The sequence below is a fragment of the Phycodurus eques genome, chromosome 3 (assembly GCF_024500275.1).
Source record: "Phycodurus eques isolate BA_2022a chromosome 3, UOR_Pequ_1.1, whole genome shotgun sequence".
Taxonomy (NCBI): Eukaryota; Metazoa; Chordata; class Actinopteri; order Syngnathiformes; family Syngnathidae; genus Phycodurus; species Phycodurus eques.
Genome location: NC_084527.1, coordinates 17,456,530 through 17,484,096, shown reverse-complemented (window position 1 = coordinate 17,484,096; position 27,567 = coordinate 17,456,530). Strand labels below are relative to the sequence as shown.

The 27,567-nt window shown below is 44.3% G+C and overlaps 1 protein-coding gene across 2 annotated transcripts in view; it reads left to right on the top strand.

The window, feature by feature from the left end:
• The first annotated feature begins 1,317 nt into the window (after positions 1–1,317).
• Positions 1,318–27,567, top strand: part of LOC133400645 (protein prune homolog 2-like) — a 29,920-nt gene continuing 3,670 nt past the window's right edge. The window contains exons 1-7 of one of the 2 annotated variants that reach the window (XM_061673505.1): positions 1,318–1,395; positions 9,732–9,838; positions 12,802–13,146; positions 13,216–13,315; positions 13,860–13,991; positions 14,673–14,759; positions 15,210–15,308. In XM_061673505.1, coding sequence (XP_061529489.1) covers positions 1,388–1,395; positions 9,732–9,838; positions 12,802–13,146; positions 13,216–13,315; positions 13,860–13,991; positions 14,673–14,759; positions 15,210–15,308 — 878 coding nt within the window. In that variant the 5' untranslated portion in view covers positions 1,318–1,387. Of the gene's footprint in view, positions 1,396–9,378; positions 9,417–9,731; positions 9,839–12,801; positions 13,147–13,215; positions 13,316–13,859; positions 13,992–14,672; positions 14,760–15,209; positions 15,309–27,567 lie in introns of those variants that run through there. The other variant, XM_061673506.1, reaches the window with a different exon arrangement.

Below are 27,567 nucleotides of genomic sequence, written 5' to 3'. Positions count from 1 at the left end.
AAGTCTTCTGTGAACACACGTGCATGTTTTTGAGATGTGGGAGGAAGTCACAGTACTCCTTGATGGAGAAAGTTCAGAACCGACATTCAAACCCAGTACTTTGACCACAAAGCAGCTGGACTATCAACATTGGTCACCATGGTTTTATATTCACTACCAACCAAGTTTTTGTTTTCATTGTTTATATAGTGGTCCCTCCAAAACAACCCTACCCAGGACAATGTTTCACCATTATTTTAGATTAAAAATGTATTGTCCCCTTTGGGAATAGTAACAAATTACCAAACAATGAAATGCAACCTATGGACCATATTTTCTTTCAAAGCCACCTATCCATTTTCTATACTGCTTGCCTTCTTTTTGAAATTTTTGTATGTAAGGACTAGCCGATACATTGTTTGACCATGATCTGGATCCAAAATTATAATTTTGATCCAAACCTTTCAAGTGTTATTTCACATTATTAAGACAGTTTTGTGAGTGTTGTTTCAATGTTAGGCTATTGTATTTTAGGTGTACTCAATAAGTCTGTGACCTGGGTCTCTCAGTGTGTGTTTATAAATGTGTTTACACCTCATTGAATATGCATTTCCTGCCTTGCTGCAGCTGGAGTCCCACCGCAGTAAACGCAAACAACTCCACTTGCTCCCTGATGAGGCACGTGTGCTGTTTTTTCTCCAGTCGTGTGTTGGGAATTTTAAAGTGTTTTTACTTTTTTAGAAACTTAGCAGCAGCATTGGTTACACTATGAAATGGAGCAACATGAAATTTGTTATGCAACTGTATCATGGGTAAACCTGCAAAACATGTTTCAAGAACTAATGTATGAAAAGTGCACTGGAAGTCTGTCACTTTGGTTTTAAGCGGCTATTTTAGGGTCGTGTTGGCCATTTCCAGGTGTCCTTCAAAGAGAGATTCATCCTTGAGGTTTTATCTGATTGCTACCAAATTGAAACCACGTTTACTTGACAGAAGGGTGATTCTAAATGGCGGAAACATTTATTTATTTTTTGGTCATTGCGTAGGAGCGGACCGTGATGGCAAAGTTTGACTTCTCTGTTTCTCATTTTCCAGATGCCAAAATATGACATCACGACTGTTACTCCATCGGACCAGTCAGACCACTACACAACAATGGACAACAGCTCAGGGTCCACCCCATAGTGGTTACAATTACCACCACATTGACCAAAGGACAGAAAACCTGGAAGGCTGTGAGTCTACAAGGAATATCTCAGACGTCTACGCCGAGTTTTCAACTCAAGTCCCACCTGCAGACTTTGTAGGTGAGCGGGAGAGCTACTTCAAACCTTGTCATAGCGAACACAAGCACCCCGACCAGCAGGATCATGTCCAGTATGTGCCTGAGGGATACGCCCACTTCCTCATGTCCAGGTCAGTTTTGCCGTAGAAAGACTCTTTAATGACCCAGTAAATGCTTTTTTTTCTTCTTCTAGATAGATACATTACATACTGTATGTTTGAAGATAAGTTTGCAAACAATTTAGTACTGAATTGCTGAGGTATTGCATTAAAGTCTTTTTCACTTTCTCAGTTGACTGAATTTTTGGGGGTGGGTTAAAACGGGACCAGATGATGTAAGCATTGGCATGAGTTGTCCCTCCCCCACTATATGAGTATTAATCACCCTTATTCCATGCAGTGGCTGTACTGCGCAATTGCCACTTCCTTACTGATAAAAACTTGGGCCATTTCTACCACCACAGCATGCAATTGGCCATCAAGCTATGCATACAACCCGAAAAATGCTCCTTTCCTGAAGTGTTATGTGTTATCTGGGTGTTGGATTTATCTCACCAAACATTATAATGAATAAACACAAAAGGAATGAAGACGTTGGTCATTTTACTCATGAGGAGGGCGCATGGGAGATTGTTCAGGTTACAGCCTCTCAACACGCTCTAAACAATCTCTCCCGTCGCTCCTGCATTTATTTGAAAATAGGGAGGTTTCTAAGTTTACGAGACATAACGTACTAAGCTACAAGACACAACACACTAAGGGTAGGGTTTCAAGGTGAAAACATGGCACCTGCCACGTCCCGGCCACGTCCTTCTCTCAGATGATTCCTGCTGAGTCATCTTCTTGAAGGCGAGACATCTTTCTTTCTAAACATTGTCCATAATACTAATGCAAGCTAAGCAAATAAATGATAACTTCTACAATATATCTAACACTGGGCTACAGTCTCTCTGTCGTGTGCGCCCACACGCAAGTGCATAGCGAAGCAGTGAAAAACCGGACGGCTCCGCAGCCCCGCACCAGCTCGCCATCGGCGAGAGTTAGCTGCCCGCAGTTCGGCACACTGGCGTTGGGGACCGTCCAACTCGCCATAGCCGCGACCCACGGGGTCCCTTACAACGGAAACACTTCAGGAAAGATAGCCGTTTATTATATGCGCTAGCTCGCAAGATAACTGGCTACCAAGCTTGCCAGTACGACATTGGCTCATTCGATGTCGCCGTCTCACTTCATTTTGTGTCGTGTGTGTGTGTTCACATAACAGCAACGCTTCAGGAAAGGTAACGGTTTAATAGACAGTCAGATTGCGCCTGCATGTGGCTGGGTGAGCCGCAAAGAGGTACAGACACGTACGTGATTGACAGCTGAGGTTTCTGCGGAATGCACTCAATGGACACATCCACAGCCCTGCAGATGGGGGGCGGGTTCTGTCTTTCATGATTTTGGAACCTTATTTTACATACTTGCAAATTTGTTTTATTCATTTAAATTTGACAGACTTGTTAACACTCTTCTCTGTGTTGTGTCAAATGTATAAGAATTTTTTTTTGGTCAATTCTCAGAGTCCTTAAGTTAGGGGTTTCCCTAAGATGGCTGATTTGTCTGAAAAGCATTCATTAAAATGTATCAAATTCATTAAAATGTATAAAATAATTACATGTACCCAATTTCCTTGCATTTAATTGAGAATATATATATATATATATATATATATATATATATATATATATATATGGCGTCACGGTGGCTGACTGGTTAGTGAGCATACTGTCATATACTGCCTGCAGTTCCATTATTGGAGCCGGGAGGACGCTTTGCGTTCTCTCTCTCTCCCCTCCCTTTTCTGTTTTCAGCACCTGTCTCCAATCAGCCTTATCACCACGGGTATATAAACCTGCCTGTTCCAGGAAATCCTCGCCGAAGTATTGCAGTTACATTCAGTGGTACCACGGCCCATTTACCTCCTGTAAGTCACCCTATTCCTCGTTCCCTTTTTGACTCCCGTGTCCCCCCCGTGTTCCTGATCCATGTAATTCCTGCCGCCAAGCCTGTCCTCACCACTGCCTGCCACCTGTCCACACTGCCGCCTGCCAACCCACCTAGGACCACCGCCATTACCTTTCATCAATAAACTATTCATCCTTTCACATCTGCCTCCGACTGCTCTTGGATCCAGCCACTCTCTATTCGTGTCCGAATACTTCGACCATTATGGACCCAGCAACTGCGGAGGCACTGATGAACGCACTCATTCTCCAAGGAGCCCACATAGGAAAACAAGAAAAGACTCTCCAAGAACTCACGGAATCCCTACACTCCCTTACACAACAGGTATCCCTCCTTTCTTCGACGATGCTAGCTAACCCTCCACCTGTCAGTACGCCTTCCGAGCCCGCAAGCCTCAGCGCCACCATGCCAAATGTATAAAGAACCTCATGTTCCGCCGCCCGAGCCCTACTCCGGGGACCTAGGTGCATGTAGCCAGTTTCTACTCAATTGCTCACTCTTTTTCAACCTTCAACCATACAGTTATCCTACCGAACAATCCAAAGTAGCGTATGTCAGTAACTTCCTCCTCAAAGCAGCTAAATGGTCCACTTCCTTATGGCTAAACTCCACTCATTCAATTCCTTTTCCGATGAACTTCGTAAAGTGTTCGATCACCCCGTTCGGGGCAAAGAAGCCACGCGGCGTCTCCTCACGCTCACGCAGGGCGTTATTCTCCAGCGGAATATTCCGTAGAGTTCCGGATATTGGCGGGTGAATGTGGGTGGGATGACGCAGCACTTCGGGGGATTTTTTCCAATGGCCTTTCCGAGCAGCTAGAGGATGAGCTAGCAGTCCGGGACGAGCCCTCCTCTCTCGAGGATCTTATCGGCCTATCCATCCATCTGGATAACAGACTACGAGAGCGTACACGAGAGAGGGGGGTTCGCTCGCGCAAAAACCCACTCCGAGCGCTGCGCCGCCAGCTTCACACCCACCTTCCACCTTTCCGTCACTCCCCGTAGCCACTGAAGAGCCCATGCAAGTTAGCTAAGACACGGTTAGATCCACAGGAGCGTTACCGTCGTATCGTATCTGTGTATCTACTGCGGTCAAACCGGTCACTTTATTTCCTCATGTCCCCTCCGGCCAAAAGACCAGGCGCACTGCAACCTGAGAGCGTCGTGGTGAGCCAAACCTCCATCCCCTCAAGCTCTCCTTCTTGCATGACCGTTCCCGCTTGCATTATAGTTTTGGCTCTTAACAACCCCATCACTGCCCTGATTGATTTCGGTGCCGATGACAATTTCATTCATGAAGCCATAATTCACCAGCTCCAAATTCCTCTCCAACTGCTTCCGTCTCCGAAGAAGGTCACAGCCCTGGATGGCCGTATCATCTCCGCTGTTACCCACCAAACTGTGCCATTAACCTTGCTTATTTCAGGAAATCACTGCAAAAACATTTCCCTTTTTGTTATCCCTACTCCTGAGTCCCTGGAGAATATCATGATCTCTCTCCGGTATTTCGTAAAGACCTGGCCATTTTTCTATTCCCCTCACCACCCGTATGACTGTGCTATTAATCTGCTGCCGGGGGCCCCTCTTCCCTCCAGCCGTCTCTACAACCTTTCCCGACCTGAGAAGAGTGCTATGGAGGACTATATCCATGACTCTCTGGCTTATGGACTATTCGACCTTCCTCTTCTCCAGTTGGGGCCGGTTTCTTTTTTGTTGCACAGAAAGACACCATTCTCCGCCCATGTATTGACTTCCGTGGTCTCAATTATATCACCGTGAAGAATTAATCTCCGCTTCCCCTCATCGACCCCTCGTTTGAACCCCTCTGTGACGCCCATGTATTCACCAAATTGGATCTACGGAACGCCTACCACCTCATCCGTATCCGAGAGGGGGACGAATGGAAGACCGCTTTCAATACCCCTCTCGGAAACTTCGAGTATCTGGTCATGCCATTCGGTTTAACCAACGCCCCTGCAATTTTCCAGACATTTATTACTGACGTCCTCCGTGACATGCTCAACCGATTCGTATTTTTATACCTTGATGACATCCTAATTTTATACCGCTCCCCCAAAGAACACCGCCTCCATGTACGCCAAGTCATTCAGCGTCTCCTTGAAAACCGACTATAGGTTAAACCTGAAAAGTGCGAATTCCGCCGTACACTTTCTGGGCTACGTCATCTCCAAAGGTCAACTACAACCCGACCCTGCTAAGATCCAAGCAGTCGTTAACTGGCCCACTCCTACCACTCGCAAAGAACTACAACGTTTCCTTGGTTTCGCCAATTTCTACCGTCGGTTTATCAGTGATTACATCAAGGTCGCTATTCCCCACACTAGCCTCAAATCCGCCAGCTCCCTCTTTCGTTGTACCCTGGCAGCATTCCAAACATTCAACCGACTCAAGACCCTGTTCACCAGTGCGCCCATTCTTCGCCACCCTGACCCTTCCCTCCAGTTCGTGATCGAGGTTGACGCCTCGGACAGGGGGGCAAGGGCCTGTCCTCTCGCAGCGGGACCCCACGACCCAGAAACTGCACCCTGTGCCTTTTTTTCCTGTTGTCTGTCCCCTGCCGAGAGGAACTACGATGTCCGCAACCGAGAGCTACTGGCCAGTATATGGGCCTTGGAAGAGTGGAGGCACTGGTTGGTGGGGACTGAACAACCATTTATCATTTGGACCGACCACAAGAAACTCGCTTACCTCCATTCCGCCAATCGTCTTAACCCCCGACAAGCTCGCTGGGCTCTCTTCTTGAGCAGGTTTAATTTCAATCTCTCCTTCCGTCCTGGCTCCAAAAACGGCAAACCTGATGCCCTGTCTCAACTTTACTCACCCCCCACCAGCCCTGACAAACCGGAACCCATTCTTCCTTCTTCGTGCGTCGTAAGTGCTGCCACTTGGCAAATCGAACTGGTGGTTAAGGAGGCCCAAAAAAGTCACCCAGATCCCAAGACTGGGCCTCCAAACCGCCTGTTCGTACCAGATTCTGCACGCTCTGACGCTCTTCAGTGGGCTCATACCTCCAAACTCACCTGTCATCCTGGCATCACCCGCACCATTCAGTTCATCCGGCAGCATTTCTGGTGGCCCAGCCTTGTTCAAGACACCCGGGAGTTTGTCCAAGCCTGCTCCGTCTGTTCCCGAAGGAAGTCTTCACACCTGCCCCCAGCTGGGCTGCTGCGTCCATTGCCTATCCCTAGCCGCCCTTGGTCCCTTATTGCTCTGCACTTCGTTACCGGTCTACCTCCTTCTGAAGGTAACTCTGTCATTCTCACCATTGTCGATCGTTTTTCAAAATATGTCCATCACATACCTCTCCAGCTTGTCATCGGGATATCATCCGCAGACCAACGGCCAGACGGAGCGGACAAACCAATCTCTGGAATCAGCCCTCTGTTGTGTTGCCGCACGGAACCCCTCCTCCTGGAGCTCATTCTTCACGTGGATTGAGTACGACCACAACTCCCTCACCAGTTCCGCTAGCAGTATGTCCCCATTCATGGCTTGCTATGGTTACCAACTGCCATTGTTCAAGGAACAGGAGCGTGCAGTGGCAGTCCCAGCAGTCAAGGTTCATCTCCAGCGGATCCAGGCTGTATGGAATGACGTCCGTGCGGCATTGACCGCCGCACGCAACAAACAGCTCGCGGACCGTCATCGCTCCCCGACGCCCGAATACAAGGTGGGCTTTCTGGCTCATTGGCTTTCTTCTCACAACCTCCCACTTCAGACTGAATCCCGTAAGATCACTCCCTGTTTCATTGGTCCTTCCTGATGACCAAAATCATTCAATCCCACTTCCGTCCGGTTGAAGCTTCCACTGTCCTTGAAAATTCATCCAACCTTCCACGTCTCATTGCTTAAGCCTGTCTCCACCTGCGCCCTGAGCCCTCCGGCCGAACCCCCTCGACCCCCCCGGATTATTGACGACCATCCGGCGTTCACGGAGTCGAGCATCCTTGACGTAAGGTCTAGGGTTGGAGGGGTTTCCAGTACCTAGTCGACTGGGAAGGGTTTGTGCCGGAGGAGCGATCGTGGATTTCCCGGAAACTAATACTCGATCATACCCTTTTGGACGACTTCTACGCGGCTCACCCGGGGAAGCCTGGCAGGACGCCTGGAGGCATCCGTTGAGAGGGGGGTACTGCTTGCAGTTCCATTATTGTTGCCGGGAGGGCCCTTTGCGTTCTCTCTCTCTCTCCCCTCACTTCTCTGTTTTCAGCACCTGTCTCCAATCAGCCTTATCACCACCGGTATATAAACCTGCCTGTTCCAGGAAATCCTTGTCGTAGTATTGCAGTTACTTTCAGTGGTACCATGGCCCATTTACCTCCCGTAAGTCACCCTATTCCTTGTTCCCTTTTTGACTCCTGTGTCTCCTTGTTCCAGTGTGTTTTCCCTCCATGTTCCTGATCCACTTAATTCCTGCCGCCAAGCCAGCCGCCTGTCCTCACCACTGCCTGCCCACCTGTCCACACCGCCGCCTCCCAACCCACCTAGGACCACCGCCATTCCTTTTCATCAATAAATTATTCATCCTTTCACATCTGCTTCCGACTGCTCTTGGATCCAGCCACTCTTTATATACGCTGTCACATTTGTATTTGCATTGTTGGGTAAAGGGTTCCATAATTGCAAGCTGACGGGAAATGGAAAATGTCTAACTGTGTTTTTTGTTTGCAGCTGAAGAAATTGGGTGGGACGGTTGTGTTTAAAATTGTGTTTAAAATTTTGTGTTAAAAAATTGTGTTGTCTTTGTTGCGATTTCACACAAATTTAATATACCAGCTCGTTGGCGTTAGTGGGATGGCTGCGTGCAACTCCCTTGAATCCAAAATGTTCCCACATCGTCGCGGAGGGATTAGGCTTTGGAACTAATTCCATTTATGCCGCTCAATTTTCTGTACCTGCAGCTACCGGCTCGCCATCAGAAAACCTAGCTTCATATACGCGAGCACACAAACACGCACACACAAACTCTCACGCAAGCACGCACACGGCAAATCAGATGGAGGGTCCCTGCTCTTCACTATCTCTGATTGGTTTAGAGACTACGATGAAACCCATCATTTGTCTGGTTTCAAGTCGCTGAAGTGGTTTTTTTTTCTTCCTCGAATGACTGTGCACCTGTACTCACCCTCTTTTTTTTTTTTTTTGCCGCAATATTCAGAAATTTGTGCGCATATGCGACAAATTAGTTGCACTCTAAAGTCCTGTCGCGTCCCAAATAAATTCATACGCCGGATTTCATTTTCGTGCATCTCAGACATGGGACACACATCAAATGAGATCTCTGTATGTGTATATATTTTCTACACCGCTTATCCTCATGAGGGTGGAGCCTATCCCAGCTAACTGCGGATGAGGGGTACACCCTGAACTGGTTGCCAGCCAATCGCAGGGCACATACTGTAAAACACACAATCATTCGCACTCACATTCACACCTACGGGCAATTTAGAGTCTTCAATTAACCTACCATGCATGTTTTTGGGATGTCGGAGGAAACCGGAGTACCTGGAGAAAACCCATGCATATATATATATATATATATATATATATATATATATATATATATATATATATATATATACCATGTAATAATAATAATAATAATTTCATTTTTGTTATTAGTATATTAATATATATTTTTTGTTTTTTGTTTTGTTTTGTTTGAGCTCATATTCTGTAACATAAGCATTCATATTATTAATGTATGTATTTAATATTCTTAGTAGTAGTAGTAGTAGTCTTCTATCCTTGTACACGATTAAAAATACTGATAATTTTAAGTACAATTTTATTATTTTTGGGTGAGGACAAGCAGTACGGAAAATGGATGGATGGATTAATGGATGGATGTATATTATGATTATTTCTGGTTTCTCCCTAGTGGTTGTGTGTGTGTGTGTGTGAGTGAGTGAGTGTGTGTGTAGCTCCCTCTTTAATGATGGGTCCTCATTAACAGTTGCATCACTTTGCCACTGCTTTTGTAATTCTGATGATCAGCCCCTTCCTCTTCGGGGTATGTGTCCCTCCCCTGTCTTTCTTTGTGTGTGTGTGTGTGCATTTATGTGTGTGAGTGTCATTGTGATGTGGTCATGTGACCTGGTGGTGAAGAAGTTGCTTCATGCTAAGGTAGGTGTGTAAATAAGATGAGCGTGGGTGTCCATGTTTCTTCTCTGTACTCCGCTATTATGCTAATGTTTGTGCACAGAGGGGCTATGTGAAAAGTGTGTTGGGGGGAGGGCAACACTGTTCCGCATTGTTCGCTTTTCCCACACGTGTAGCTCTGTCATGAAGACTTACTTTATTTGTTCAAAAATATCTCAGACGGTAGCTTGATTATTTTTTTGTGCTCTTTGACTTTTGCGGTATCTTTTTGTGCATGCTGGTCACAGTGATAGTAGTGGTCATTTATGTCATGCATTGTGTTTCTGTGTTTCGGAGCAGGCGAGACCACCGCGAGGACCACCCGGCAGCGGGAATGACAATGACAACTATGATGATGAGGAGGAGGACCTCCAGTGAGGAAGCTGAGGATACAGAGAACACGGAAGGTAAAAAAAAAAAAAATAAATCACATGCTTATTAAGTTAATTACATAATTGTACGGGACTAAATCTGCATGTAACTGTGTTACCGTCCCTTTAAGAAACAGCCTGCATCATTCACTTACGACAAATAAACGCTTTCCTCAAATAGACACCCAATGATACCATATGGAATATCTTTTTAAAAAATAGTTTTACCCTTTCCACGCGGTTTAAACACATTTAACTTATTAAAACACACTTTTAAAGCATTCCTTAGCTCCTGTTCTCCCTATTGGGCTGTCAAGAAATAAGAGTCAAGGTCTGCTTGCTTCGAGCTGTTTTTTTGTCACCCCCAGTTGAAGTTAACTGTAAAACTAATACTCATAACACAAACAAGAATTAAAGATTGTATAGTTCAAGACCAAAATATTTACCCAAACATCATTTTGTCTAATGAAAGTCAGCTAGATTAATGCTAAACTATAATGTGAAACACCATAGACAGAGCAGTGATTCTCAAAGTACGTATGGTATTATGTATACCCGGGCTTCGTCTCGTGCGGGGGTCGACAACCCGCGGCTCTTTAGTGCCGCCCTAGTGGCTCCCTGGAGCTTTTTCAAAAATGTATGAAAATGGAAAACGATGGGAGACAAAAAAAATCTATTTTTTGTTTTAATATGGTTTCTGTAGGAGAACAAACATGACACAAACATTCTTAATGTTTTCCAATGCTGTAAAAATGTGTGGAATAAATATTAAATTTCAACATTTCTGTCAACGAAGAATTGCGTCATAGCCTGCGACGCACCTTCTTTGAGCTCGGCGTGGCAGGTGGCTGTCGGAAACAAACCGGCGGGTGTGTGATGGGCCATGGATCATAAAGGGGAAAAGAAAGAAAGCTGAGGAGAACAGAGGATTCAACAGTTCTCTGACCGAATCATTTGCTTTCATTGCCAACGTGGAAGGTTTGCCTACATGTCTGCTTTGTAATTTTTAAGAAGAAGAATCACTTTTATTGTCATGAACATGCATGCATGCACATGAAATTTGTTCTCTGTATTTTACGCATCACAGTGAACACATACATGTTAGTGGAACACACAGGGTATCAGTGTCTTGCTCAAGGACACCACAAACGTGAGTCCAGGGGATGTTGGCGGATGGCCCAGTCGGGGTCTTGAAACCTAGGTCCCCCACGGTGGCAGGCGATGATCTTAACCATTGGTCCACAGCTACCCCATGTAATGAGAAGTTGTCAAATAACAAAAAGAGTGATGTGGAAAGATATTTCCAGGGAAGGCATGCTACATTTGCAGCCGAGTACCCAGTTGGGAGTGAGAGAAAAAGTGCGATTGCATTACTTCTGGAGAAGCGCAAATATAGATTTAAGAAGTGGATTGGATCTCCAAACTCCACTACAGCTGCTAGTTTTGTTGCAACCTGGGAGATAATAAAGCATGGAAAACCAGCCTGTGATGAGTCGTGTGATGTGCACAATATTGAACAGGTAGCGCTCTTACGCAGGTATGTGAACTTTGATGGGCTGCAAGAAGAAAGTATTGAATTAGTATCACTTGAACTTAAACTGTATTATTTTAATTTTATATACTTTACCTTTTCGACAGGCTGCTATTTTATTATTTAAGCAGGGTATGTTTTAATTCCACGATGTGATTTATCACACGTGCAATTGTAGCCTATTCATTTGTATCTGTTAGGGGGGAAAGAGGATTGTGCATTATTTTATTTTATTAATCGAAATGAAACTGGCTTATTTTCGTAGTACTTACCGTTTCAAAAGGCTGCTGTTTTATTCTTATAATTGCAGGCTGAGTTTTATAATTGCAGGCTGAGTTTTATTACACTGTCTCTCCAGGATGCGCTGCATATAAAATATCATAAATGCTCATTATGTCATTTGGATAGTAGGCTGTGTTGGCTTCATTATAAGGCTTATATAAGGCTTTTAATTTTTTGCGGTTCCAGACAGATTTGTTTTTCGGTTTTTATTTGGTCCAATATGGCTCTTTCAACATTTTGGGTTGCCGACCCCTGGTCTGGTGGTATGTGAAAGAATCACTAAATAAAATCTTCAAAGTGTCCATAAAGTTACAGTGGCTTAAACTTTTTTTTAGTCCATTACAGTACATTTGCTCACAACTGTTCACTTGTATTCAACTTTTAAGTATAATGCATTTGCATTCAATCTTTCAGAACAGTTTGTTGTGTAACATTAATATAGGTACAATTTATTTACCTTCTTATGTGCAATAAATTTAAATCGACTTATTATTTAAGTAGTTTTTAAAAAAATTGTCCTATATTTAAGCGCATTGTTAATGTTCATATGGTGCGTGATGTTACAGTGGCTTAGAATAATCTTATATGTACTTTTTAGGAATAAAACCTTTGCCTCGTTTTTGATGAACACTTGGGCCTACTATGCCAGTGTATTTTAATATTAGTCATTTAAATTGTACCTGGAATGTCAAGTATTTTTTTATGTTGTACTTAGGGTAAAAAGTTGGCTAACCACTGGTATAGATTTTGCGGTAATTATAAACCTTCAAACAACTTCTACTTTAACACACATAGAGAAGCAACACATACAAACAGAGCATATAACAATACTCACAGACAATATTCTCCCTGCTCTGAGGGAACAACAGCCATTACTGGAGATTAGTTTGTGACCTTCTTGCTTTTAAATAGGCTGCAACTCTTCCTGTTAGACTTCAGTGTTGCTCCACATATTTGCAGCACAATGTGGTACTACACAAAATGTGCTCCACTTGAAATTAGGAATTGCCTGTATCGTGTAAAAACCCATAAAAATTGATTGCCTAAATATCAGCGATATAGCAGGGGCTCGAACGATGAACAGCGATACTTTGTGTAGAAATTCATGTGCTGCAGCAAGAACAGTCTGCAGTAATCTACAGTGTCAATAAACAGTCTGTTAAGCATTCCTTCTACTTTGTGGCAGACCCTCCCTCCACCGCAGACGTGTCGGGGGGCTCCAGTCAGAGGCGTAAGCTTGCGGCGCCGCCTATGAATGTGTCGCTGGAGCGGAAGGAAGGCTCACTGCTCTCAGAGCACGCCCTGGACACGGACGAAGACGAGGCGGCTCTGGACACCGGAGACGACCTGGACGTTGACATCGAGCGGCTGGACACATCTGAGGAGGAGCGCGACCAATCCGTCCCTCCGACGGGGGGCCAGGAGGTGCACGAGGATAGTCGGCTGTGGAGGAGCGTGGTGATTGGCGAGCAGGAGCATCGCATCGACATGAAGTGCATTGAGGCGTACAAGAGGGTCATCTCTCATGGAGGTTAAAAACAGGTGCATACTCGAAACCTTTTGACAGCTCCCTTGTGTAACACCTTGTTTTATGTGTCAGGTTATTATGCCGAGCAGAACGCCATCATCGTGTTTGCAGCCTGCTTCCTGCCTGACAGCGACTGTGACAGTTACAACTATGTCATGGAAAACCTCTTCTTGTAAGTAAAACTGCACTTACTACTACTAATATTAATACTCTGGTACCTTGACTTATGAGAGCCCTAACATAAGAATTCTTACAAGCCACTGTGTTTGCGTTGCGTTGCAAGCCAAAATTTGCATTCACCTCACAGTTCTGGCCTTCATTGTGTGGAGCTTACATCTTTCAAGTATTTTTGGAAAGTTGTGCTGATCAACACAAAATTGAGCAGACATGTCTATCATAACAGGACGCATAAAAAAGCCTCAAGGAACTATGCTCAGAATTAAACATTTTGTTTTGAAGAAGTCATTTTGAGAAAACTCTGACTTAGGAATGCACCCAAATGAACCCACCACCCAAATGAACCCAGCCAGGTATACTACATAGCTGGGCGATGCTAAGTTGCCGAGCTTTCTTTCCGTATGTATAATGGCATCAAGGTTCGATGATCATTTCGAGATCCTCAGATTGTGAATTCACCATGAAAAAGTGAGTGCAAGGGACTGTTCTTCGCTTCATGCAGCTTTAATGCTCTATTTTATGATGTGCGTATTGTGTAGGTACGTTATAAGCACCTTGGAGTTAATGGTGGCAGAGGACTACATGATTGTCTACCTGAACGGTGCCACGCCTCGCCGCAGGATGCCCGGCTTTACGTGGATGAAGAAGTGCTACCAGATGATTGACAGGAGGTGACAGTCCATTTTTTACAGATTGGGCAGGATGTATCTCCTGATGACACCTCCCTGAACTACATTGTTAGCAATGACGCTAGCAGGAGCACAAGAGATGGCCTGATTGGTCCACAGTTATCCCAGCAATGGGATTCATGGTTGCCTTTGTAATGTCAAAATGTTAGGGATTCCAGCCTGGCTTAAGGTTTGTAGTTAGGGTTTCAAATCATAGTTTCAAGCCAGGGTTCCTTCCCACTTTTCTTCCTTTGGCCTTGCGTCCTTCCTTCCTGCTTTTATTTGTCCATTCTTCTTTCCGTCCTTTCTACCATCCATCCTCCCTCCCTTCCTTCTTTCCTTCCATCCATCCTTCTTCCCTTCTTTCTTTTAATCCTTCCATTCTGCCTTCCTTCCTTCAATAAATTAATTTAAGTGTATCCATACTTTTGGCACACCCTGTACATTATTTACACCACAGTGGCCTGTATTGTTAGAACTGACGCTAGCACTAGTGTCCTGGCTGGTCCGCCATCATCCGAGCAATGAGACTCAGGGGTTGTCGTGGTATCTGAATAGCTAGGACTGGCCTATGTAATGTCACCCTGCCATTTTGAAGGTGTTACTTTCAGATCCAAATGTTACCTACTGTATTGTGCTTTCAACTCTTTGACTGCTCTCAATGATGATGTTCACTTCTTTCAGGCTGAAGAAGAACCTGAAGATGTTCATCATCGTCCATCCCTCCTGGTTCATCAGAACACTACTGGGCATCACCAGACCTTTCATAAGGTTAATTGCATTTATCCACACAGTTAATACTGAAGCACTGGTGGGAAATAACCAAGTACAAATACTTTGTTACTGTACTTAAGAAGATCTTTCAGGTATCTGTGCTTTACTTACTTTACTTTATTTTTATGACAACTTTTTGCTTTTACTCCCTATATTTGAAAATAGATATCTTTACTTTCTACTGCTTAGTTTGTCAAAATAGGTTATAATTTTTTTTAAAACATCCACGGATGACAACACGACATAAAAAAGATGTAATTGAGAGAGATAAAATCAATTGTCGCTATGATCTTGATTGATTTAAATCTTGAGCACTCATTGTAATGTGAACACAAGTATCTGTACTTCTACTTAAATATAGAGCAGGAGTACTTTTTTCCACCTCTGGTTAATAGACATTACGCCTTACACAGTTATATGTGATTGTCAAACGTGTTTTGTGTTCAGTTCCAAGTTCAGCAGTAAACTCAAGTACGTGAGCAGCCTGCAGGAGTTGGGACACATAATCCCCATGGAGTACGTCCACATTCCGCCCAGCATCGTCAAGTAAGTTTTTATAAATACCAGTGACGGGCCGTGTATTTGATACCTGGACCTTCAGTTGGGATTTACCTGACATAATCCACCTCTTAATAGCCCCACTATCACGTCACAATTACAGAAACCACCAATACTGTACAAAAACACAATGTAATAGCACACAATTGCCACATATATGATCTGGGGCTGTTCAGAATCAGTATTTAGCTAATAAAAACCAAAACAATTTAAATAAAACATACAGCATATTAGGGCTGAAACTGTTTAGAGAATAATTTAATTGTAATTTTCTTTTTCTCAATGTTGCGATTGGGTGGTACAGTGGAAGACTGGTTAGCACATCCGCCTCACAGTTCTGAGGACCTGGGTTCAAATCCGGCCTCACTTGTGTGGAGTTTGCATGCTGTCTCTGTGCCTGCGTGGGTTTTCTCTGGGAGCTCCGGTTGCCTCCCACATCCCAAAAACATGCATGGTAGGTTGATTGAAGACTCTAAATTGCCTGTAGGTGTGAATGTGAGTGTGAATGGTTGTTTGTTTATATGTGCCCTGCGATTGGCTGGCAACCAGTTCAGGGTGTACCACGCCTCCCTCTCGAAGAAAGCTGGGATAGGCTCCAGCACGCCCGTGACCCTAGTGAGGAGAAGCGGCTCAGAAAATGGATGGATGGATGGATGGATAATTGAGAAAGGAGCAACAATTTGAGATTAGAGTGTGCTTCAGACCGTCACAGTTAGATAGCGCTAGTAAACTTCACAACTGCCCACCATCAATTTGCTTTGGTTTGTTTCCTTGCAGTGGAAGGAAAATCAGTTGGTGGCGGAAATGTGGCATTAAAACTGTTTGCACCAAATAAACCTAACATATGCTTACTGGAAGCAGTGCAACCAAGAGAAACCCTACAAAATTAAGAGAATGACTGCCTTGAAAGCCTACCACCACTTGTTGGTACACACCAATTGGATGTAGCCCATGTATACGGGGGGTGGGAAGTACAAAACAATAAAACAAATTGTGAGACAAATTAACAAAAAGCTGAAACAAATTTACATTTCGGAAAACAGATGGACAAAACACGTAACAAATTTACACTTCACAAAACAAATTAACAGCGGCACGGTGGGTGACTGGTTAGAGCGTCAGCCTCACAGTTCTGAGGACCGGGGTTCGAATCCCGGCCCTGCCTGTGTGGAGTTTGCATGTTCTCCCCGTGCCTATGTGGGTTTTCTCCAGGTAGTCAGGTTTCCTCCCACATCCCAAAACCATGCAAGGTAGGTTAATTGAAGACTCTAAATTGCCCGTAGGTGTGAATGTGAGTGTGAAAGGTTGTTTGTTTATATGTACCCTGCGATTGGCAACCAGTTCAGGGTGTACCCCGCCTCCTCCCGATGATACCTGGGATAGGCTCCCCCCCCACGACCCTAGTGAAGAGAAGCGGCTCAGAAAAATGGATGGATGGAAAACAAATGAACATAAACTGAAAAAAATTACAAGTGACCCAAACCGGAAAGGGAACGTACCATATCACAGACTGATGCATAGGTTTCCCACATGCATTATGAGGATTCCCACGCATTTTCCTGGCAGAACACGCCCTGTTCCAAAATGTCTGGCTCCAGGCTGCTGTATCCCAGTAGAACACGCCCTGCTGCTTCCAGATGGTTAAAAAAAGTATGTGACTTATTAAGTATGGTGATGTTTATATGAATGCCATTAACCCTAGAGCCTGCCGCACACTGCGCAACATAGTCGAACCCGACTGGACCGGAGCATCGCATAAAAATTTGAGTTGCCAACGCACCCCACACATTAAGCCATTGTATATATGGATGCCCTGAACAGCGAGCCTGTATAGGTGTTTGATGCTGTAAATACAATGTATTGTACATTTCTTAAGCCATAAAAAGATAGATTAATCATTAAGGAAGAAGCAGGTTGATAAAGAGAGAGGATGTTGGTGAGAATTAAAGGGAAAGTGTGGATATTTGAAAGGAAGCTCCTCGGCTCCATTCATTTCAACTTACATTCTGGTCACAAACTTTGCTTTTTCATCCAGAGGCACATTATACATTATGAATATAGTTTACTATTGTTGTAAAACAATATTTGATGTGTTACATGCTATTTACAGTCTCCTCCAAAAGTATTGGAACAGCAAGGTCAATTCCTTTGGTTTTCTTGTATACTGAAGACATTTGGGTTTCATTTCAAAAGATGAATATGAGACAAAAGTTCAGAATTCCAGCTTTTATTTCATGGTATTTATATCTAGATGTGTTAAACAATTCAGGACAGAGCATCTTTTTTTTTGAAGCCACCCTAAACCTAACCGTAACAAACATCTTTTTTATTTTTATTTTGTACAAATCTGAGAGATATTTGTGACGGTGAACTTGTTACATCTGCGTAGCCTACCTTCCCCGCAATGCAGGAGCCAATCATGTTGAAGCGGGGCGAATCTTGCCAAGAAACGGCGTGGGATTCCTAAAGCATCAATTTGTGATATGGTACATACCCTTTCCAGTTTGTGTCACTTGAAAATTTGCTTCCACTTTTGTTAATTTGTTTTCTGAAATGAAAATAAGTTTCGTGTTTTGTTCATTTGTTTTCTGAAATGTAAATAGGTTTCGTGTTTTGTTAATTTGTTTTCTGAAATGTAAATAAGTTTTGTGTTTTGATAATTTGTTTAATGAAATGTAAAAGTGTTTCATCTTTTGTTAATTTTTCTTCTGAAAAGCAAGTGATTCACAATTTGTGATATTGTTTTGCACTTCCCACCCCTGTACATGTACCATCCATCCATTTTCAACACCGCTTATCCTGGTTAGGGTCGCAGGGCGCTGGAGCCTATCCCAGCTGACTTCGGGCAAAAGGCTGACTACACACCCTGAACTGGTCGCCAGTCAGTCGCAGGGCACATATAGACACAGACAACCATTCACACTCACACTCACACTCACACTCACACCGTCACTGAGTGGGAACTGAACCCACGCTGCCCGCACCAAAGTCAGGCGAGTGTACCACTACACCACCTGTGACATGTACCATCCAATGGCACCCAATACAATACATTCATCATTTGTAATTAGTTTTGAAACCCACAACGTCATTAGCTTGAATTTGGTTGCCCTCAAGGGACATAAAGGCATTACTTGGTAAAAAGCACTTTGTGTTTTGAGCTTGATTTTCAATGTCCCCATTGCAAGGTATGACCAGCAGAGGGCGGCACACACACTTTGCATGCATGAGGTAAAAAGCACCAAGCCGCCTGTACTGTACTAACCATCATCTGTTGCAGCCTAACACGAACTCATTAACTATTCTAAGGTCCAGTTGATACATTTGTGGCTTAAATTTCTTTGCCTGCTCTGCCCATTTGATTGCATGTGCATTCAGACATGTCTGCCACAATTCATGAATTCCCCTATTTGTATTTTCTGGCCCTCTTGAACCTAGCCCAAGCTTTTTGCAGACAAACTGTATGTAAAAATATGTATACAAGTATTTTGGTGGTATTTCTGAAATGCCCTAAGATGTCACAAGATGCTGCTGAAGCACTGTCTAAATAGGAAAGTACTGTAGTACAGTAACAAAGAAGTACAGTATGTTGAAGTACTACTTCTTGACTTGAGGGACAACCTTTGTCAGAGAAAAGCTGAGTTTAGCCTGGGTTGTGTGGTGGATTTTTTCACCTGTGGTTCGGAGTCGGAGGTCACCCGGGAGAACTACGACGTCCGTCGGGCATGGGATGAATGAAGACTTCGAGACACTTGGCGTTTGGGCTAATTCGATTGATTGAACAAGCCTTAGTGTCATAACAGCTGCTTACATTGCCAGAACGACGAAAAATCCCCCGAAAACCCCTGGATCTCAGTTTAGCAAGGTTTAATTCTCTGGGCGTGGAATTAGCCCCTCCCTGGGTGCACCCGGAAGGATGGTGCTCCTCATTACCATATTTGGAATCGCCCTCGCCTGCTGGTGCCACTTCGTCTGGTCAATCCCCCTCCCCTGGGCCCTTTGCTGCGATAATGCAAAACAGTCCTCTTTGAAGACCTGGCCCTGTTGTAACCCCCAGACAGGTTTCTGTCAGGGTGGGAAGCAGGACAACCCCAATATACATATAACTGGTTAAAGGATGTCCTTTGATGTAGAATTACAAAGAAAAGATGAATACAGGTCTACAACCATTTGTCCTGTGCAAAGGAACTCTGATTGTGTTACTATTAAAATATACTACATAACCCCCCTTTAATGAGATCCCCAAACTCATTACCAAACCTAGAGTTAGCAAATGACATCTGGCAAGAAACAACAAACCAGCGTTAGCCCAAAAAGTTAACCTATTGTCTACAATTTGGAAGAATCTACTTGGTCAAGAAAATCTATCATGCTCCAAGGCATCTACTTAAGGTTAACCATTTACTCGGAAAAACAATTATTCTAATAAGGCCGAATAACTCCCTGCGTCCTCTCGTCGCCCTCTGAAGCCACACGTGCGTACCAAACAGCCAAATAAACCAAATCTCCTCCCATTTATCAAAAAGGAGCCAATCCCAAATGTATCAATTTGTATGCGCAGCCTCGTGAGAGCGCCAAGGTTTCGCGGCTCTCGGTCGAAAAACCTTTCTCAAACGAGACGAGGAAAAGAGCGAGAGCCATATCAAGCGTCCTTCAGAGCCCCGTACATCAAATCACCCAAAGGGACCCTGACTCGGATGGCAAACATACACAACAGAATAATACAAACATCGACATAGATTAACAAAAACAGTGTAAAACACAACAAAGAACTGTGGAAGCAAACATCAAAATACACACGAATGAAATAAAAATCTTAAAGGTGGTCTCCCTCCATATGGTCTACAGCTCGTGTCATTGATGAAGAAACTCAGAACCCTTCCGCTCAGAGCCTGCTGTCCACCATCACCGTCCATGAATTAGTTCCAGGATCCAGGTTTATACAAGCGGGACCCCCCACAGCTCCCGGCCCCTCCTGGAAAAACAAAAACACCTGCCAGTATTTTGCAACAAAATCAAACCTAATCCAACACATTTTCAAATGGATATCTAACAGTGCAACATATGGAGAGCAGTCAGTTCCACACATCTGAGGCCGACACGGTTGTGGGAGTCGTTTAATCCGTAAGTGCTAATACCCCCCTTGCATCGCTTTATGCCTCCAAACCACGGTGGTCATGACTCCTGCGCGTACCACCGCTGAATATTATTTTGTTTGGTAACACCCTTGCATGAAGGAAACTGAGCCAAGAAAATGACCTAACTTCCATTACCACGTTACGCTGTCTAATTTAGTCGAAAAATAAGCTATTGGTCTTAGTTTATCACCGCATTGTTGTGTAAGTACGGAGGTCATGTAATAGCTTTTACACGCTACCATTTGAATGAATGTTTTATCATAATTTGGAAGGGCCAGCGCAGTACTGGACACCAAATGTTGTTTAATGTCACAGAAGGCCTTTTCTGTCCATTTTCTAAGTCCTTCTTCTATTTTAGACGCCATGTTTAGCCAGAAGACTACGTCGTCATATCCCTCTTTTTCTATTTTTGATATATTATTTTTATGTCGACTTTTATTTCGTCTCGACGTTGAACCAATTCTTTCGAATTTAGCTGGCCAGCGACATCGTATTTGGTTATCCACGTGTTTAAATGTTTTATTTTGTAAGGGGTTTGGAATTGAACATATTTCCAGTCTTTACACGTTAAGGGTTCTTTTGAATCCGTTTTACTGTTTTGTTTTTTTCCCCATTTTGTGAATTTGGAAGTCAGTTTAATTGCACCTTAGAGTGACCTAAATACTGACTTTATTCAAAATGACAGGGTGACAATGAACGTGTGGGTTTTGGTAATCCACAAACTTCTACCCACAAGGGCGGAGGATTCTTGCACCTGCTTCCAAACCCAGTTGTCACTTACAATTCTGTCTTATACATTCATACTTTTACACATTCACACGATACTAGTAACGTTTTTACAAACCCACGGAAACACGGAATTTAAGTACGTACGGGACTCCGCCGTCCTCGCGGAATTTCTCGGACTCCGTCGTCCCTCTTTTCCTTGCCATTGACTAGTATTACCCCAGGTTTATTCTTCCGCAGACTTCTTTGTCGCGCAATTCTTTCCATCAAAATTGTCCATCATACTAATGCAAGCCAATCTATGATAACTTCTACAATTTATTTAACAGGTGCCCAAACCCCTCTTCTTTCCTAATTTTCCGCTTTACACCCCCCTTGCGTCATGGGCTAGCCCATGCGCCTCCTGACTTACCTGACCCAAAAAGGGATGGGGGTGCCCCTATGAGACCCTCCTGATTCCTCCCCAATTCGGTAGATTCTTGGCACGCTCCCCAAACCACCCGCAGCGGCTTGCAATATCTTACCCCTCAGTCGTCCTGTAACTTAAATTTGCGTTAATTTTCACATCATTCCCCTTTTAGTTCCATACCTCGTAGAGACCCTAGTTCGGACCCGACTGCGCTATCAAATCAATATTAGCCCCCAGACTCTAATAGCTCATTATACCATAGTTACTCTATATTTATTGTTCATGCCAAAATCCATATATCTGTCACTTTTTAAATCATAACCTCTGCAGGGGTGTCAATAGATGTTTCATATTATTCATTACCCCTCACTCATCATACTCACCGCCAGTGTCACGCTAAGGTACTTACTACCATATCATGTGAACTCCTTCGATAGTATTACATTAGACATTCCAATATTGGTCCTACCCTGTATCCCACCAGTCATGCATGCACAGTGTCTTCCTTAGCTCTCCTACATCCAACTTCCTGTGATGAACCTGCATCAACTAGCAACCTCCAACATCAGTATAGTGTTGAATCAAAGTTCAGAATTGGAATCCTAACCTCCCGTTCGGATACATTACGCATCAATGTGTCCACTTTACCCGGGCACCCTTCTTCGACAGCTGTCTCAGGTCCGCCGGCCTTAGATGTTACTGGTGGGTGTCAGTTCAGCAAAGTTCGTAGAGGCTTACTCGCCCAGCAAATACACAACAACAGGAATACAAAACACCATCCACATTTAAAAAGGTCATCTTCCCCGTTGCAGAGGCCCAGCTGACAAGTCCTGCAAACAAGTCCTTTAATAAATTAATCACACCTCTGCAAAAGATGTTCCTGCCAGGACTCCATAATTCCTGCATTCATATCCCAGAGAAGGGACAAGTCGGGAATGGTCACCAAACATTGATATTATTTCCATGAATAACGAATCACATGTTAACACTGATGATTCATTGTTAACACGTTTCCCAACAGCGGCAATGTCAATAGACCAAGAATCACATAAGAATCGGCGTTAAGTCAGCACTCCCATAACCTGCAATAAATCAACATTGTCACACTGCATCCTCCTGGGCGTCCTGAAAAATAAAGTTATGTCCACAAATCAGAGTCATAAAGCAGAGTCTTCCCCGTGTCCTTATGTACACCGTCACAAAGGTCAGTTAGTCAACAGTCTGTGTAGACCTTACCCACTTGTCAGTCACAATGTCCTCGGTCGTCATAAACATGTCAGTCTCAGATGACCCCACAAAGTGCATAAAAGCCTTCTCCAAATGAGTGAATTTGACCCAGTGGTGCTTCATTTCTGCTTTTATTTATCACAACACAAACATTTAACCCAAAACGTAAACATTTAACACAAACCATAAACATTTAACACAAACCATAAACATTTAATACGACATGACAAGCGAGACTTCTCAGACAATAACATTGACCTGGACGTCCATTTTCCACTTACACACTCCACAGACAAAACTGAACACAGAATATATATTGGTTGACTCGTAATTCCCAACCAACCCATTTGGAAGCATTTGTGTGCTTACCCAATTCGCGGATCTAAATTTGTAATTCGCGAGCTATGAAACTTTTTTTTTTTCCCAACGCAATTAATATCTTACTTCCCTCGCATGGCAAAGCCGAAACCGGCGACCGACCCGCGGCTGTAACAGCATATGAGAGGGGACACACTGGGTTTTCACTTGTCAATAAGGTCACGCTAACACGACCGAGCCTCCCATAGTCACCTGTTCAGTAAACGGCGTTTCTGTCATAGCTTCTAAATTTGGTTTATATCCGCTTACTTACTAGCTTGTTCAATTAAGTCAGTGGAAGATTTTTAAGTCTAACTAACCTTTGTTCTTGTCTTCCAATTTACAGTTGTCTCTGATTTGCAACCCTCCTGACTTCTGTCTCTTATCCTCAGGTGTAAGCCCTGCCTATTGTAAACTTCGCACATGCACCAGTCGTAAAACTGGTCCCCTAGCTGGGATGCCGATGTCCTGTCATTAACATTTTAGTGCAATTTCCCGGCGATTTTAGGGCTCAGGGCACAGCAGGACTTCCCAGATTATTCTGTCTGCTATTTCCTCAATCAACCTTAACTTGTATTTATTAATCTATATATGGTTCTTCACGATTACCCTTTTGTGAATCATTACTTTATGTCTCACATGATCAACGCCTTGACTAAGCCTCCCCAAACGCTGTAATGAACCAGTCCCCAATAACTGGGGCAACAATGTTATCTTATTTTTTAGAAATCTAAGAATACTATCCCTGATAAATTTGTCCCTTTAGCTCAAAAAGTAGCTCTCCGTTTGTCCACAAATTGTTGTAATCAACCTGATTTAGGAGACAGAATGCAAATAAATAAACCTCCTCAAAATTGACTTGCCAGACAGATGGAAAAATCCTCTTTGTCCTCCCTGCCCTAGTGCTGAATCTCGAATGTTACCGGAGTCACGGATGCACATCGACCCCCATCTTGCAGGCCCCTCGGACCGCAGTGAGTCCGGCAGCGAGTTCAACAGCTGTGCGGCGTCCTCATGGTCCGAGAGCTCTCTGCCATGGAATCGCGCCAAAGTCACATGCTCCAACATTCCCCGTCTACCGTGGCACCCTGAATACATAAACATTCAGTACTAGGCAAAGTACAACACTTTGTATTTGACCTTGTTGCCAATCATTTGCCAAATGGCATTTTCTTACCATCGGTCCCAGTTCTCAAGCTTCATGACCTAGTGCCAGTGCAAGTGAAAAAGTGTGGAAAAGATGTCAAACTCATCATAAACCACTCACTCTGCTCTGGCGTCAAGGTGGAGGCAGCTGCCACACCTTGCTTCCTTATGTAAATACCTTAACTATTGAGCATCCAGTTTTCCTCCTGTATTGACTCAAAAGCTTCTCTGTGAACCAAATTGTTATTTTTATTATAGTACAGTGTGAGATGGAGGGGATCGATCGGAGGGCTGTAGTAGGCACGAGAGTTGATTCAGGGCTTCCATCGCAGGAAGGCCGAGTAGACGCCTCCTCCCTCCCTGGTTTCTGCAGCGGTCGCTTCCAGAAGTTCCATGCAGTGGACAATTTTCCACTCTCAGTTCATCACAGTCCCATCGGGCAACCTTATCGTCCGTCTGTCCGGGCTACAAAGGATGGTAGCCCTGGTTTAGATAAGCAGATCTCTGCCCATCAGATTCACTGGAGCCCCTCCTTTCATCAGGACAAACTGATGTTCATGTGTCTGTCCAGCAATTTCAGTCTTTAATGGTGTCGTAATCGGCAGACTCATGGGCACTCCTGCACAGCTCATTAAGGTGGTCGTCCTCCCTTAGCGGGGATAAGAGGCTCTGCCTTTCCTCCGTCCCCTGGCTCCGGGCTCATTGGGCATTCGGACCAGTCCTCATCGCAGTAGTACTGGCTAGATGGCTGTTGTTGCTGTGGAGCCTGCTGCGGATGCTGTTGCCAGGGTGCCGGGCTGCGTCCACCTCTGCCGTGTGGAGCTCTGTAGCCTCCTCTTTGAGTATCACACACACTTAGTCCACGGGTCTTTTTCCAGAACTACTATGAAGTCTCTTTCGTTCCCAAATAGAGCTCACCTCGTCTGTTACTTAATTTGCTCACACTGGATGACGCCCAGCCTCAGATTAGCATAACCAAGCCGACAGGAGTCGAACCTTCGAATTTCATTACGCAGTCTGCACCCCACCATGGCCCCGCCTTATATGGGTGTGTTCCCTCATCTTCACACCGAGAGCGTCGTGTGATTACTTACTCCAATCCCCGCGTCTGCTAGCTTTTGGCGGCCTCTCATGGCCCGCCGACGTCACTTCTCTCAGACTACGCTTGCACACTCATTCTGCTAAATAGTAACCTGGCCAGGTTGTGTTCAATCGGTAATTAACGACTATGGGCTATGGTACTCATCTGGTGACTTGCCTTGCTAATATACGGCCTGACTGACATCACGCCAGCATGCAAGCTCAGACATCCGCGTGAACGCATCCGTTCTGAAGCTAAGCGCACGTCCCAAATCGAGCATTCTACTGTTAACACTTTAAAACTTCTTTTGACCTCCCTGCGTGTCTAAATCATTCATTCTAGAGGGCCACCCCCTCTACGGGTTCATAACCAGTGCTATCTACCTTAAACAATACTAACTACAACGAGGGCATTCCCCTCGGCGGGTACATAACCAGCACAAACAACACAGAATTTAGACGAAGCTTCAACCACCCCCGCCGACACAGATGCACAGGAACATCCCCACTTGCCGTTTCAATACAGCACATAAGCCACTCGCGTCAGCGGCGCGCGGCCGCCAGATTAAAACAGTGAGAAAACGCTCACCTTCTAGCCGGCATGAAATCTGAAGCGGCCCCGCGTCACCTCCGCCAGGCTGTGCCGCAAAGAATCCTGTTCGTGACGCCACTTTGTGGTGGATTTTTTTGCCTGTGGTTCGGAGGTCACCCGGGAGAACTCCGACGTCCTTCGGGCATTGGATTAATGAAGACTTGGAGACACTTGGCGTTTGGGCTAATTCGATTTATTGAACAAGCCTTAGTGTCATAACAGCTGCTTACATTGCCAGAACGACGAAAAAGCCCCCGAAAACCCCTGGATCTCAGTTTATCAAGGTTTAATTCTCTGGGCATGGAATTAGCCCCTCCCTGGGTGCACCCGGAAGGATGGTGCTCCTCATGACCATATTTGGAATCGCCCTCGCCTGCTGGTGCCACTTCGTCTGGTCAATCCCCCTCCCCTGGGCCCTTTGCTGCGATAATGCAAAACAGTCCTCTTTGAAGACCTGGGCCCTGTTGTAACACCCAGACAGGTTTCTGTCAGGGGGGGAAGAAGGACAACCCCAATATACATATAACTGGTTAAAGGACGTCCTTTGATGTAGAATTACAAAGAAACGATAGTTGGTGTGAATACAGGTCTACAACCATTTGTCCTGTGCAAAGGAACTCTGATTGTGTTACTATTAAAATATACTACAGTTGTGAGTGGAAGTTAGAGAGAGCCTTCATGGGCATGTACAGGATAATGCTGTAAAATGAGTTTGACATGATATTAAGGTATTTTGGATCATGTTTATGGTAATATTTATAGATTAAACTATTAATATAGGCAATTACACTGTTACCCATTATTTTGTGGTTCATCTTTTTTAAAGCATTCGTTTTCCCATGGGTTTTACATTATACTTACTGTAATGCCCTAACGTGGGATAGGAGAGCCACAGTCACCAATGCACTTTCCATTCATTTATTAAACACTGGGAGAACAGTAAAACATCCATTAGATGAGCATACTCAAAAGGGAGCTGCTGTCAGCCACAGCCCACGCCCAGACACTCACACGCAGACCCCACCAGGGCCCGCCTCTTAAAGGTTTTTTTCTGTGACGACACAGGGGAAACTCAAGCTACCAGGGTACCTAGGGACGTTTCTGCAAAGGTTCCTGCGGTGGGAAAGCCCTTAATGTCACATCCAAAATGTAATGTAACTCATTTGTGTATTAGTTTAAGAAAACAAGCTCCAATGTTGTCCCACACCCTCCTCATGTGGCACAGTAGACACAGGCTACTAATCTACCACAAACAACAATTCCACCCAACCCCCCAATCATAAACGTCTCTTCTTTGCCCTCCACACACCAGACTGGACACAGATTTAAAGGACGCCTCAGGAAAGTAAGTCTGCACAAGCTATATCAAATATCACTACAGCATCACCGTACAGAAATTGCACAATAATAATAAATTAGAAGATAACAATCTACAATAAATGATAATATCAATTTAACTAAAGAAAGGGATTTTGTTTTTTGTTTTTGCAACAATTGTTTAAAAGTATGACAATAAGGACAGTCTTATGATACAGTGATAATCACTAAATTGGGACAAATCTAGAAAACAAT